A 14,901-nucleotide genomic window follows, 5' to 3' on the forward strand; every position below is an offset into this window, starting at 1 on the left:
CAGGGCTGCACTCTGCAGTTTGTTTTTTCCCTGGGACAGAGATGGCTAGAATAAGGAAGCCAGGATTACCCCTGTTACTACAAATGCTGCTGAGCATCTACCGAGAACCTTCCCCAGCCCTCTCAGGCCTGGCTTTCTGCTACAGATTTAAAGAAACAGCACCAGTGTGGCACAGTTACCCAGAGGCTAGCATAGCCTAGTGGCTAGCTGTGATATTCCTAGGGGCTTGGGAGATGTGTTCTAGTCCTCGCTCTTTCCCTGGCCTGTTGGGTGAGCTTAGGCCTCAGTTTTCCCCTCTGTGAACTGGGGGTAATGAGACTGACCTCCTTTGTAACGTGCTCTGAGATCTGCTGATAAAAAGTGCTCTGTGAGAGGTGGGTGTTTTGCTGATGGGAAGCTGTGGATGGCCCTCGCCTCCCCCCACGAGGGTGGCTGTCAGTCTCCAGGCAGGCAGGCAGGAGGTCCGCGAGGGAGAAGGGTGGGCTGGAGCCGGCGAGTGATTAAGATGGATGAGTCATGCTTCAATTATCGATCTGCAGGTTGGCAGAGAAATAGATATTAAAAAGCAAACCCCTCGAGCGAGAGAGACGGAGCCGCGCCAGGGGTTCATCGAACAGTTGGACGGGCCCACACGCCTCTTCTAGACCTTTGCAGCTGTGAGATGAGTTATTATTTTTAGACGTGATTCAGCCAGCGAGGGCCTTGGGTTTTCCACGTGCCCCAGTAAATTAAACCACCCCGGATCACTCGAGATGATTTACTTGGCACACGTTCCTTAGCTCCCAGGAAAAATTCATCTTTAAAATGAAGCCCCTTGTTGAAACTACAGCGACCGAGGCAGGGATGAGCCTGACAGTAGCACACCAACCGTCTCCAGCTCGGAAGGTGTGGCCTTGCACCTCACTCCTTCTCTGTCTTCCCAGGACAGATACGAGGGTGAATCGTGGGAGGAGAATCGGACCCAGGCAGTAATTCCAAACCAGCCGTTTGGCTGAGCCCTGCCGTGAAGGGACTCGCTGCTGTGAGGGGACAGAGTGATTTCCTATCTGTGGCCTTTAGCACAGGTGTTTTGGGGCTGCGTCGGCGAGTCTGTCCTCACTGTGACGGTCTGAGTGAAACCCAGCCCTGTGCAGAGGGGCCGGCATGAAGCCAGTGCAGTCCCACTGAAGCCTATTCGCCTGGGGTTTAAATGGGCCATGTCGGCTCTCTGCATGGGGGTGAATTTCACGCATGGTGATGACCAGGAAGTCCTAGGAGGTTGGAGATTTGGTATAGCATTATCCCCCTTTTACAGATTGGGGAAACTGAGGCACGGAGCAGTTTAAGGCCAGGATTTTCAAAGGACTCAGTGACCAAAATTGGGGCAGATTTCCCAAAGCAGCTCAGCGCAGTTAGGCGGGTGTTGGGGGCTGGGCGCTGATGAAAATCACCCCTTACTTAGGGGTCTAAAGGGCAGCTGAGCTCTTTGGAAACCTTGTACCCACATGACTTGTGCAAGGTCACAGAGAGTCAGAGGCAGAGGTGAGAAGACACAGCTGTCTTGTGCTTTAACCACCAGGCCGGGCTTCCTTTGTTAGCTGTGATATTCCTAAGGGCGTCCCCTTTATCTGAGCATGTAGCCGGGATACTTCCGCCTCTCAAGTCAGCAGTGCCGGAGAAGAGGCTGCGAGGGGAGCTGAGCTGCCGGATCAGCTGAAGCTGCGTGAGTCGGAAGGGAATCCAGGCGTAACCGATGGTCCTATGGGGAACAGACACGAGGAGGGAGAAGGTGCTGGGATGTATCGCTTTCCTGACTGTAACCACCCTTCAAATAGCCCCTCGCTGGGTTACTGCTGCACACGGCCTCACTGCCCTCCGAAGTGTTAGTGTTTGGCGTGGGCACGTGGGCAATCACAGCGCACAGCTCTTCACTGACCCTTTTCATACATAGATCGCAAAGCGCTTTAGCAAGGAGAACCAGCAGCATTCTCGCCATTATACAGATGGCACGGGGCAGTGGGGTGACTGGCCCAAGGTCACCGTACAGAAGTGGCAGAACCAAGATGAGATGGCTGGTCTTCTGGGCTGTTGCCCTGCGGTCACTGGTCTCCTGACACCTAGCCTAGGGTCTGGTGCATTGATTCAGGCTGCCAGCCAAGGATACGCTGTCCTAGGCAGAGGCCACCGGCCCTGCCTTTATTGCTCTTACAATAGCTCCTAGAGGCTCCAAGCTCAGGGCCCCATTGTGCTAGGTACTTACACATGCACATGAAAAGAGACAGCCCCTGCTCCCGTGAGCTGACAGTCCAATGGGGAGAGAGGGGGAAACAGAGGCACAGGGAGGCGAAGTGACTTGCCTAAGGCCACACAAAGGGCTGGGGGAGGAGCCAGGAACAGCTCCCAGGTCTCTTGACTCCCAGTCCAGTAGCTCCGTGTCCGTGCTGCCGCTGGAAAGAGAGCATCTTTCCCGCAGCCATGCTAGTCGGTGGCCCGGCCCCAGCACTGGCTGGTCCCTGGACGGGGCTTGTGCCTATGCAACTCTAAGTAGTTAAGTGGAACCCTCCTGCCGGGCTGGCCTGGTGGTATGATTTTCTGAGAGGGTTTGTGGCCTGTGATGGATCTGCCCCCGTCCCCCAAACAAACAAACAAACAAACAAGCCCAGTTTGCAAAAGTGGCAGGGCTGCCTCTGTGCGCTGAGTGGTATTTGGTGGTCAAGTGGGGAAGGGGGGAGGGGACAGAACAGAAACTGGATAAAGCACCTCGTATCTGCCGGCACCACCAAGCAATGCAGAGGACGTGGCGTGCCTCGGCAGGGCTGGGGATTTTCCTGGTGCGTTTGCAGGTGTGAATGACACCCGTATGTTTAGCTGTGTGACGTGGAGTCCAGGTGAACAGGAGCAAAGGACTGCTCTCCTCCTCCGGACTCAGTCAAAACACTCATGTATGTGGCGTGCACACCTACGTGCCCACCCGGGTGCGTTTGTGTGTCTGATTGTGTCCAGGGCTTTAACACGCTGCAGAGCTGTTTCACCCCAGTGAGTCCCGTGGGATTATTCACGTGTCAGGGTACTCGCATATGTGAGTCTTTGCAGGATTGGGACCTAAATCTGTTCCTTGGTAACTGTCCCCATGGAGCAGTTCTGTCCATGTAATGCATCTCCCTTGCACCCATCACCCCTGCATCTGAGCTGCTGTGTCAGTCACCAGACAGCCGAGAAAGTGGAATCCACTCGAGCAACAAATATTGGAAAAACTTCTGTTTGGGGCTTAGCCCCAACCCTCCAGCCCTCCTACACCAGGAGACCCCAAGAGGCAGATTTCCAAAGAGCTCAGACCCAGATTCCCAAGTACTTGGCATTCACAACTGAGGCCCGGCATCCCAAAGAGCCCCACGGCCAAGGTGCACTCAGTGGGCGGAGCAACTCTTCCTGACATGCTGGCAGGAGAGCCAAAGGCTGGGGAGACTCCGGTTGGCCAAGTCACCAGGTGTAAAAGCCGGTGTGGGGCTGTCTGCAAAAGACGTGCACCCACCCGCACCCTGGGTGTGTGTGTGTAGTTTGGTTGTTTCTAAACGCACACTCAAAAGCAAGCTCCCTTGTACCCCCCCCCCCCATTTTTAAATAACTATCTCTGCGCAGACCCACTCACCACAAACACACAATTACTGCATTCACCCACCCTCACAAATATCTGTTCCCCAACACCCCCACACACTGCCTCCACCACTGTCCTTTTCACAGCTGTGCAAAGAAGCCTCGCAGTCCGTTAAGAATGCCCACAACACAATCCCCCCTCCACCCCCGCACCAGACAGAGCAAGGCACAGCCGTAATGTTACCTGCCTTTTTTTATCTGTTTAATTAGCTAATTTTCCACCCCATTTATCATCAGAGCCTCAGCTCCACAAACGAATCACAGATTGCACTGACAGCCTGGCGCAAAAAAACCACAGAGCGTTTGGAAAACCATTTTCCTCCATAAAAGGGACCGGGGAGGATGTCAGCCCACAGTGACTTTGGCATCAGTGCCCACAAATGAGCCAATCTGCCCCACTCCTTGGAAACGGCTTCTTAGCCCTCCACAGGGCTGATTCAGTCAACGCCTTGTTGCTGCCTGAGTTTGACCTAGAGATTGGATGCTGTTTGCTTTCTCCTGCCTCCCCTTTTTATCGGGAAGGGGTAGGGATTTGCTCTCTTGGTATTCGCCCTTTTTCTTGCTCCTAGTTATCTTGGCTTCCTCGGATCTGCATCTAATGAATACCACTCATAGCCACACCAGGGTTTGTTTCCTTTCAAGCTCTCTCTGTCACAATGTTGGCGTATATCGTCTCCCTGAGGCCTCTTCCAGCCCACCTTCTTCACCTTCCCTTTGATCCAGAGGCATATTTCTTCGCTAAGTATTATCAGAATGTATTTCCCGCCTCTTCGCCCCACCACTCCCACACCTATTCACTGCATTGGGTGTGTGCGGGTCAGTGGACTGCATGGGAGGAAGTGGTTACGCTGCAGTGTCTATAACAAACCCTGCCCGAAGTCTCTGCGTTCTTGGCCATGAAGTTTCAAACAAATGCCCCATCTGAGAACTATTATTGAAACCTGATGCCCTGAGCCGAGCACACTGCTGTGCCCACATGGAACTCAGCGACTCCACAGGAGCGCCAGGAGGGCACAGGGGTCTGCCCACCTGTGCTTTGGGATCTTGGGCCCTCCTGGCCGGCTAGGCCATAGACGGGGCTCCAGCTAAAAACCTGGAGAGGATCAGCCTTGAGCTCAGGGAATGTGTCAGTCTGACTCTTTATCTGAGCGAGCATCTGGCCCATTGTGTAAGGGGGACTTTCCCCAGCTCCTCCAGGCGCATGCACGTGGCATGTTAGCAACAGAGCACTGTGGTGTCCAGGGCCTTGGCGGGAGTGCAGAGCTCCTCGGAGGTAGCCTGCAGTAATCTGACCCAGGGAAGCGGGCACTAGATGAGACGCTGGGTAAGGCGAGTTCTCGTCCACGTTTTGCCCCTGACCTGCTGTGTGACCTTAACAGGTGTCTAGTTTCCTCTCAGTCTGACCCAGTTAGACTGTAAGTACTGGGGGCAGGGAGAGTCCGTTGCTATGGGTATATGCACCACTTGGCAGGCTGGGCTGAGCTGGGCCCTCTGCGGGCTGTTGTAATACAGTAAACTGGCAGGCCAATGATATGAGTGTAGTAGTTACCGACTGATTGCCATCCATATACCTATGTCTACGCCCGCCCCATGGAAGTGAGTCCCTGTAGGCCTTCTCACACCAGAGTACAGATGGAGGAGCTCTGTACCGAAAGCTCCCATCCCCGCCAGGGCAGGACATACCTCCCGGGTACTGCACGTAGCCCCTAACACTCGATCTTAGCCCAACCTGAACGTGCCAGTTTCCTGCATTTTGCCGGCTGTCTGCACCAAAGGATGGGAATTCCCACCGCCAGCCCGCCTGCCTGGGTCTGCCCACAAGACCCGAGGTGGGGATACAAACCGGAAGGTGGTGGTAGTGGGGTGTTTGCTAAAGCTGCCGGGCCTGGGGATGTTAGACGGATTGCGGTTATGATTGCGGAGTGGCTGGATGCTCTAGGGCAACGGTTTTCAGCCTGTGGACCCCGCGGGGACTACCGACTCTGTCTAAAGAATCGGAAGCATCTGAAGAAGTGGATTTTTTTTGTTTTTTTTACCCACGAAAGCTTATGCCCAAATAAATCGGTTAGTCTTTAAGGTGCCACCGGACGCCTCGTTGTTTTTGTGGCTACAGGCGAACAGGGCGACCCCCTGATATTAGACTCTGTCCAAGATGCCCCAAGGGATCCGCATCTCCCTTCGAAACCTTTTAGGGGTCCGCAAATGGAAACCCCCCCCCCCACCGGGCTAGGGCTGGCAAAGCCCAGGTGCAGCCCCGGCTCTCCTCCGGCTGTCTTTGCTTTTTTCCTCCAGCAGAAGGCACCCTCTGCCTTTGCTATCCTGCCCCTTTCCCTCGCTCCAGCCTGACGTCAGCTGGGCGCTGGGCTGGAGGTTTCAGCCCCGCTCCGGCGGCTGCTAGTTCGGCTGGAATTGAGGCATGAGGAGCCTCGCCCGGCCGCTTCCCTCCGCCTGCCTGAGAGCCCGGGAGCCAGCGGGGGCCGGGGCCGGACTGTCCCCGTGTAGCTAATGCACCATGCACCGCGCTCGGGCTTTGATCTTCGTTTTAACCTTCCAGATCTGCGCTCTGGAGACCGAGACGCCGACAGGTCAGAATTCAGCCCCGTCCCTTCCCCTGCCCTGCCCGGGGTCTCTCCCTGGGGGAGCTGCCTTTCCCTTTTCTCTTTCCTGCACAACTTGTGTATCTTTCTCCCCCCACTCGTTCCTGCGAACTTGTGCCGGAGGGAAGCGGGGGATGGAAATTGACTTGCCCGCCTTGCAATTGACCAGGGGCTTGGGCTGGGCGTGGGGCTCAGGGAAGTTTGTTGTTGCAGCCCGCGGGGCTGCTGAAATATTAACCCGCCGAGGAGACACTCCAGTGAGCGGGTTTTAACTTCTCGTCCTCCCCCCGGCGAGCCCCGCGTTTCAGGTAGCGGGAGTTCCCCGGGCATGGCTGGTGGGTCAGGGCGCTGGCAGGTCTCGGAGATCTGCTTTCTTGCCTCTTGGCGACGGGCTTGCCTTTTTTAGTTTTGAAAGGAAGAGAAACCCCAAAGCATGGCTCCCCTCCTGCCTGGGCGGGTAGCTTTTGTGGTCTGGTTATTTATGATGGAGCCGGGCAGCTGCAGGTCTGTGCGTAGCTTGCACGGGAATGCTCCGGTGCTCACCGGCCAACTTGCAAACCCAGACGCGAAAGTGTTTCGCGTGAGAAGTGGGTTTTCTCCCCCGCTCCTCTCCCTCTGTTTTTAATTATTTACCTTCCCAGCGCCCCCCCAGGATCTGCCTTTGCCCGACCGACTCCTAGCGCTGTTATGAGGGCTGCCTGGGGGGAAAGTTCTCCGGAGTCTTTATTGCAGCGGATTTCAGCCGCTCTCGGGAGCTGGGGGCAGGGGGTTCCTGCTGGCTGTATCCTAGCGGGAGAGCCGGGAGCTTGGCTGCTTACAAACGCCAGACTGCAGTTCCCAGCAGCGGGATCACTAGCCGGGCAACTTCCCCCCTTCCTGAGCCTCCATCTCTGTTGGCCGCGAGAGACACACAATGCCAGACTTTTTTTTTTTTAAAGTAACCTTGATCAGGAAGACATAGATGCACTTTGAACCCCGGCTCTGAGAGCAGAGCCACCTCTGAGTTGGGAAGCTCAAGTCTGCAAACTTATGTGGCGATGGCCGGGTTTGTGTTTGCAGCATGCACTCTGCTGAGCTCTGAGCAGCCTGCCTGTGTTTTCCTAGACATGCTCAACAGAGATCCCGGTCCTCTCCTCCCTCCCCTCACTAGCAGGAAGAAACTGGAAAAAATGAAAGGCCTTTAGCAAAGAAAAGGCACTGAGTGACGGTGTTTGAGTACTGCGCTCTTCTTTTAAATTGCTCCTCACTGTAGTGTCTGGGCTGTCAAAATTAACACTCAGTTCTCCACCGTGATTCATATTAATAATAATCATCAAATGTTCATCCTGCAAAACAAGTTAATTTACGCTGTTTATTTGAGGTGCTACATTTTTACTGCCGTTTCTCCTGCTGGAAAACTACCCCGAGGTTTTGAGTTGAGGATCCGGTGAAGGTGGGACAGAGGGATAAACTGGTTGCAGCCAGAAAGCAATTTTCTCTCGGATAGGAGAGTCTCCCCATCTTTCTTTCATTGTTGCATTTATTTAGGAGATTTATAAAACCCTCCCTTATCCACACCTGAGCTGGCCGGTTTCCTTTGTGTGACTCATGTACAGCCTTCGCTGTTTGGGGAACCCTGCTAGCTTTTGCTAATGAAGAGATAAGGCTGGGGTGTGCAGCCTGCTAGAGGCCAAATGCAGGCGTGATAATGCATGTTGCACGTATAATTGTTCTCAGGGCATCAAGCGATGAGGGGGAAACAAAGTCTCTTAGATCCTGGCTGCATTTCATTACCCATTGCAACAGGGCGACAGTTATTCCATTTGGAAGGCAGAGCTCTGAAATGTTGTTGACGATGCCAGCTGTATCCTCCTCTCCGGCTGTGTCAGTCAAACGAAAGAGCAGGCAAGGTTTTCAATAGAGGTGTGCATTCTGCAGGCAGGTTTATTCTAGAGCAAGCGAATGAGCCTCAACTTTACCTCTGATCCCTGCTAGCTGCAAGGTGAGGTTTGAGGCTGGGGAGGGTCTTACAGGATTTCTGAGTCTCTCTGCTCTGCTCATGCCCGGTCTCTTTTTACGTCCCCGCCGTTAAGGTGCATGTAGGGGGCTGTGGCAGTGCTTGCATAACAAACCTTATTTCTCAGGCAGTTAATAAATGTGCTGTTAAAAGAAGGAAGAGAGATTCTCAGGGCTGAAGCTTCCTGGACAAAGCCTCAGCCCAGAGGCAGGCTGTTTAGAAGAGATGAGTTCAATGCAAGTGGGTGTATATACAGTGCGCACACACGCATTGTATTTTATTGGCTCCCAATTTTGGATGTTTCTGTAACCCCTGAGGATCCTTGTTTTTCCGTCTGAGATTTTGCTGATCCTTAGTTCACATCCTGTGGCTTCAGACACATCTGGCTGGTTTTGGTCACCCTCTGACCTTATGTGTGTGTACTTTTTCCCCGGTCAAAACGGTGGGTTTATTAACGCCGTTCCTGTGCACTATTTTGAGGGACCGTTGGGCTAGGGTTGGAAGAGGGAATGATGTGAGGTGGGTTTTGGAACAGACAGGATCTCTTGCCCGTGGCAGATCCTTCTGGGAAAGACAGTGGGTGTTTTTTGTTTGTTTGTCAATAGATAAGGAAATTAAATACAAAAAACTCAGTGACCCCTCCCCCCCCCATATTCTGCTGAGTCCTAGAAATTCGATGGAGAGGACCATTCAGCCCCATGCCTGGCCAGGGCAAGTTTGCTTCTTATTGTGTGTTCATCCTGTCTTGTTTTAAACGTCCCTAGATTGGGACTCCCACCGCTCTCCTTCGAGGCCAGTCCACAATGTAGGAGGAGTTGCTGTCAGGATGTTTTCCTTCTCTTATGTTTAAATTCTCCCTTTCTTAATTCATCCCAGTGCTCTTGCATCTACACCCTGTGAACTACCCGAAATAATCCCTCTCCTCCTTGTGTTTACACCCTTCAGATAGCTGTCGGTTTGTTATAACGTCCCTCCAAACCCAACCCACGGGTGGTACTTTAGAGGGGATGTACTGGCTACGTGTGGCAGCAATGCAGGGACATTGGGTAGGTAGGGGATGCAGCAATCAACAGGTTAAAGAATGTGTAGGTGGCACCGAAATGCACAAAATCGGGGGAAGCTGAGGCGGATGCTCTATCAGCAGCCCACACCATTGGGCTGATGGTAGCGGAGTTGCTGGATGCGAACACCCGCTCGGAATGCAGTGATGGTTAAAATGCTGCAGTGATCCCATTGTCAGCGGGAGTGTTTTGGGTGGTTACTGTGAAAGACCTGTGTGTGTTTATACAAGGGCTGGCTCCCTTTGTATCCAAGTTCCAGCTGCGTGTATTGCTCTGAGTATCTTGGCCATTACCATTACCAGTCCTTCCTCTTTTTCCCACAGCACAACCAGGAAATATAACTTTAGTTGAATCACAGGGCTGTTTTTTTAACCTAAAAGGGGGCAGGGGGAAGGCTTGCCAAATTCTAATCGTTCTCAGAGCAAATGGATTGGAGCATAAACATGCCAGCTGATGGGATTTTAGCAGGGAGGGGGGCTCCAGCCAGAGAAAAGCTTGTGCTGCACAATTTGGATCTCGTGTGTGTTTGGCTTTTTAGGGCTCTGCTTCGGCCCTGTACAGAGAAGCCCGAAGTCATTCAGATCCTGCAGCCATTGCCACATTCAGCTCCTCCGGGGGCCACCCTCTTGGACCTGATGGCAGGTTCGGGGCCTGGATTTGGGTCTGGGATCGGGTTAGGATTTGGATCCACCCTTGCTCTCTGTCGTGTTCGAGGGGGTTAGGAATAGGGCTTGTAGTTGAGGCTCATCCCTGCAGAACAGAATGGTCAGCTGCATCCTTGCAATGTAACCTGGGCACTGATTTGTCAGTTTTCTCTCCCCTTTCCCTGCTGTGTGTCTTCCTGGAGGCCTAAACCGGGAGGGGAGTGGCCTTTGGGCAATTTGAGCAGGTTCTAATGCCTCCCGCAGGCTTCCGAACAAAAACTCTCTCCTAAAGGACTCTGCTGTTACATTTTTATATACAATTTGCTTGATAGTTTGTCTTTATTGGGATCTAATTAGAAAGAGTTTTACCAAAGAAGCATTTCCCCCTCCCCTTGGGCCACATTAAAATCAAGAAAAGCTGCTGTCTTGGAAATATGTCCTTGGCCCCTGCTGGCATGGGAGCGTAAACTCAACCTGTGAGGAAAGTGACCTACCCAAGGAGGAATAAACAAAACAGAGAGTTTGTGTGTGTGTGTGTGTGTGTGTGTGTGTGTGTGTGTGGAGGGGGGAGGGAAATTTCACAACAGTTCAGACACGGCTTCGGCTTTCTTGGGAAACGTTTGTGGGCGTGGAGCGCCGGTTTGGCTTGAACATTAATAGGGTCAGTGAACTTTTCCAGACGTCGCCAGAATGGTGGGTGCTGTAATTAGGAGGCCCGGAGAGATTTCATGTATTAATAATGATCTTCCCAAACGGAGACTCGACGTGGCTTTCTGCACAGCCCTGTTTTACGAGGATTATTTTTAAGGCCGTTAGTCAAGTGAGCACAGAGTGCCAAGGTGCTAGTCCGGTGGCAGCTCTGTGGCTTTCTCCACAAGACAGGAGCCCTCCTGCTCCCCCCACCTTGCCGGGGATCAGAGCTCCACAAAGCATCTGAAGGTGGCTGGAGACATTCCAAGCCCAGTAATTTGCTGCTCCTGGATTGTAATTGAAATCTAACTCTTAATTAGTGAGCAATCAGAGTTTTTCAGAGGCTCTCCAGACACTTTATAGGCACTGTGGGCCTGATCCACACCCCGTTGCCATTAAAGGAAAGGCTTGTATTGATTCTGAATGGGCTCCGTGTCGGGTCCTGATGCCAGAGGCATCGTGGCCTAATAGTTTAATAAAGCAGCAGTGGGAGTCCAAAGAGCTTGGACTGTCTCTTGGGGTGACAGAATGTCACTTTGGCCCAGATCTTTAAAGGTATTTAGGCACCTAAGTCCCAATAGGAGTGTCAAAATACCTTTGAGGATCTGGACCTTTACCACTCTGTGCCTCAGTTTCCCCATCTTTAAGTCTGGGATATTCACCCATATCCACAGGCACTGTGAGCTCAGTTAACTAATGTTTGCAAAACACTTTGAAGGGAGTTGATGGGGCTATAGAAGAGCAAAATGTTGCGTGGTCTTGCTGCATGGCTGGCTGAGGCAGGTTTTGATTTACCCTAATTTTACAGATGGGGAAACTGAGGCACGGAGAGGGGAATGCCCAGATGCACAAAGAAATTTCGGCACCTAGGTCCCATTGATTCCCATGGAAGTTAGGTGCATAAATACCTTTGGGAATCTGGGCTGAAGTGACTTGCTCAAGGCCTCACGAAGTGAGTCGGTGGTAGAGATGGGAATAGGACTCAGGCATCCTGGCCCGGAGCTATTAGACCACTCTGCCAAACAGCCAACACCCTATCTGACGTGCCGTGTTTGCCTTTAAAGGCAAAGGAACCTGCATGTGGTCCACACACTGGTTAATTGATTTCACCGGTGGCCACTGGCCATAAAATGATGACCTGTAATACTGGAGAGCATTACTGGGGATGATGGATCACTGAACTGTGAAGTAGCTGGGACTCCCAGCAGCCGTCACCTTGCTCTCTAACAAATGATCAGGGGGTGGAAAGGAACATGTCCAGCTTTTGCTGAGGCACCTGTTGCAAAGAGAGCCATGCTGTGGCTGAGAAGGGGGGGAGGGAAATACCACTGTGGGCTCGTGATTGGGGTAACTGGCCTGTTAATCGTGGTGGGCATTCAGGACTGCTCTCTGGCTTTCTGCCAGAATCCACTGGTGAGTGTGGGAGAGCTAGGGAGCTGTCTGTATGTACTGCTGCTCCAAAGGCTTGATTTTGAGAGGGGCTGAGCATTTCCCACTCACTGCAGGGCTGGGCACCTCCCAGGGTGATTATTAATTATTAGTAGCACCTAGAGGCCTTACATGAGGATCAGGACCACACTGCACTGGGCCCTGTACACACACACACACTCTGAGAGTCCCTTTCCTGAAGCGCTTACAATCTAAATAGGCGAGACAGACAAAGGAGGGAGAAACTGAGGCACAGAATGTTGAAGTGACTTGCCAAAGGTCACCCAGCAGATCAGTGGCAGAGCTGGGCACAGACTCTGGGTCTTTTGATTCTCAGTGCGGTGCTCTACCCACTGGACCATGCTACCCCTCTCCTGCAAAGGCCTGAAAGACTGGGTCTGTCCTGCAGCGTCTGGGGGCAGGGAACAGCAAAGCCCAATTAATGCAACTGGATTGCCTTTCCTCTGTGCAGTGTCTCTTCCTCCCACTGTTTCAGGCACTGTTTCAGCGCTCCAGTGTGTGTACACAGATTTATTTTGCCAGTTTACTAAACTCCAATAATCACATCTATAATCCACCGCAGCCTGTAATGGGCTCATAAAAGGATAATAATGGGGGATTTGTAACCTTACCATTGTTCACAGCGAGACGACGTCAGCTCAACACAGGAGGTAGAAAAGGGTTTTTATTATGGACTCTTTGGGGAGTGTAACGTGCGTGTGTGTGTACACGCTTCAAATGAAACTGTCCAACGCCCGGAGGAAGGCAGATCTGCATATGGCCAGAAGCAGGAAATGCATCTGAATCTGGTTTGGTGAAGTGCTGTGTAAATGGATGGTGCTGTTTATGTGCTGGGAAACGGAGAGGAAATACGGTGAGTCTAGATTATTTCAGACTGGAAAAAGATAAAGGCAAGACACATAGTGCTCCAGTCTAGATGCCAGGGCCTGAGGGGGCTATTCCTGCCTCCCGTGTACCCCTGACTAGTCACTTCCCGCTCTGTGCCTCAGTTTCCCAATCTGTACAATGAAACGAATGGCACTTGCCAGCCTCTGCCAAGTGCTTTCTATGGATGCCGAGCTGCCGTGAAGGTGCAGCCAGACCATTCTGATCTTGGTTACGCTGGTGTAAATCCACAGGAGCTTCATTGATGTTAGAGGAGTTACTTGGGGCATAGGCACCGACTCTTGGGTGCTCCGGGGCTCAAGCACCCCTGGAAAAAAAAATAGTGGGTGCTCAGCACCCACCGACCACAGGGGTTTGGCAGTGCCACTGATCAGCTGTTGGGTGGGTGGGAGGGGGTGGAGTGGGGGCAGGGCCTCGGGGCAGAGCGGGAGTGGGGCACCCCTGGGGAAAAATCAACGTCAGCGCCTATGCCTCTGGGATTTACCCCACTGTAAAAGAGAGCAGAATCTGGCCCATAATGTGCCTTATTCCCCTGCTCACTCCCTTAAAATCCTCCTGTGACGTTGAAGGCTTATGAAGCCCCCTTGGGGGATGCATTGCTTTTCTTAAGTTCCCTTGGCTTCCTGCCCCCCAGGGCTCTGCTCCTTGGCTGGCCAGATTGGGATCCGTCCTGCCGCTGCCTGTATAGATGGAGCCGTTCCCCTGTTGGTGTCAAGCTGGTTCTCACCCCGTGCATTTGGGGCTGGTAAAATTCCAGTCAGCTGCCGAGCAGTGGGGTCTTGGAACACGCGACGCTTGGCCGGCGGAAAAATAGCTGTCTGGAGCCAGCGCTTGACTCTGTTGTTAGCAGTTTTCTTGGCAGGCTCAGCCGGCCGCCCGGATGCGACAAGAGCCGTCCCAAAGAGGAGGGGGGCAGATGGAACCAGCTACAGCCGTAAAATCCTCCATTAGCCGAGGCCTAGAACCTGCCTTTAGTTAAGGGATGGTGAAAGGCGGCGGGAGCTGCTGCTGCAGTGTTCTTCCCGCAGCCTGAGGGCTTCTGCCGGGAAGGGTTATCCTGCTCGTTGAGCATGCGGCACTGCCGTATGGGAGCCCTGGATTTGATTACTGGTCCCAGCTTGAGTGCTGCTTGGTGGGAGCACCTCTTTTCTCCCCCCTCCGGGCCTCGCAGTGTGTATCTTGTGTTTTTTGTCAGACTCCTGGAATCCTCTTGCAGCACCCTGGCAAAGCAGACTGGAGTTGTTCATTACCCCATTTTACAAGTGAGGGAAACTGAGGCACAGAGGCCTCACTTGGGATTGGAGTGAATCTGTGGCAGAGCCAGGAATAGAACCCAGGAGACCGAGGTCCTCAGTCTGTCCTCTATAAACACTAGAAGACTGTACTCCTTCCCCAGAGCTGGGAACAGAACCCAGGAGTCCTGACTCCCATTCCCCCAGCTCCAACCCAGAGAGGACGCGTCCTCCTTCCCTTCAGAGCACATTGTAATTCTTGCTATTCATTAAAATTTTACAGTGACTAAACTGTCTACATATATTTGTATTGTGTTTAGCACAGCCAGTGCCCATGGAGAGATCTTCGCAAGGGGATTGTAAAGTTGGGGAGATTAACTTTTGAATTCAAAGGGGCTCAAGCCCCTCCGGTCTGCTAAGGAGCATTGTTCATTGACTCGAAAGGGCAGTGGTGGCTGTGATGGGGGTTTAAGGAGGAAGGAAACTGATTCAAGTGTAGCTTAGAATCAAAACTAGCCAGGTAGAAGACTTTAAACCTGCCTTGGGTTTGGGGAAGGCATTGGATTGCTCCTCTCCTTTCTTTGGCGATTGGAGCAGCAGAGACATAGTTAACAGTGTGGACCTTTTGAATTGGCATCATTATGTTTCAGAGTCAACGCTCCACTGCGACGAATGGGAGCATGTTCCACCCCTCTCGGAGCTATTGTCTGAGGC

At 52.7% G+C, this 14,901-nt stretch overlaps 1 protein-coding gene across 4 annotated transcripts in view; it reads left to right on the top strand.

Annotated features, from left to right (window-relative positions):
* Positions 1-6,007: 6,007 nt before the first annotated feature.
* The window catches only part of PTPRU (protein tyrosine phosphatase receptor type U), a 275,704-nt gene continuing 266,810 nt past the window's right edge, over positions 6,008-14,901 (top strand). For all 4 annotated transcript variants that reach the window (XM_034753847.1, XM_034753848.1, XM_034753849.1 and 1 more), the window contains exon 1: positions 6,008-6,218. In XM_034753847.1, the coding sequence (XP_034609738.1) occupies positions 6,146-6,218 (73 nt within the window). In that variant the 5' untranslated portion in view covers positions 6,008-6,145. The remainder of the gene's footprint in view (positions 6,219-14,901) is intronic.

The sequence above is a fragment of the Trachemys scripta genome, chromosome 20 (genome assembly GCF_013100865.1).
Source record: "Trachemys scripta elegans isolate TJP31775 chromosome 20, CAS_Tse_1.0, whole genome shotgun sequence".
NCBI classification, from domain to species: domain Eukaryota; kingdom Metazoa; phylum Chordata; order Testudines; family Emydidae; genus Trachemys; species Trachemys scripta.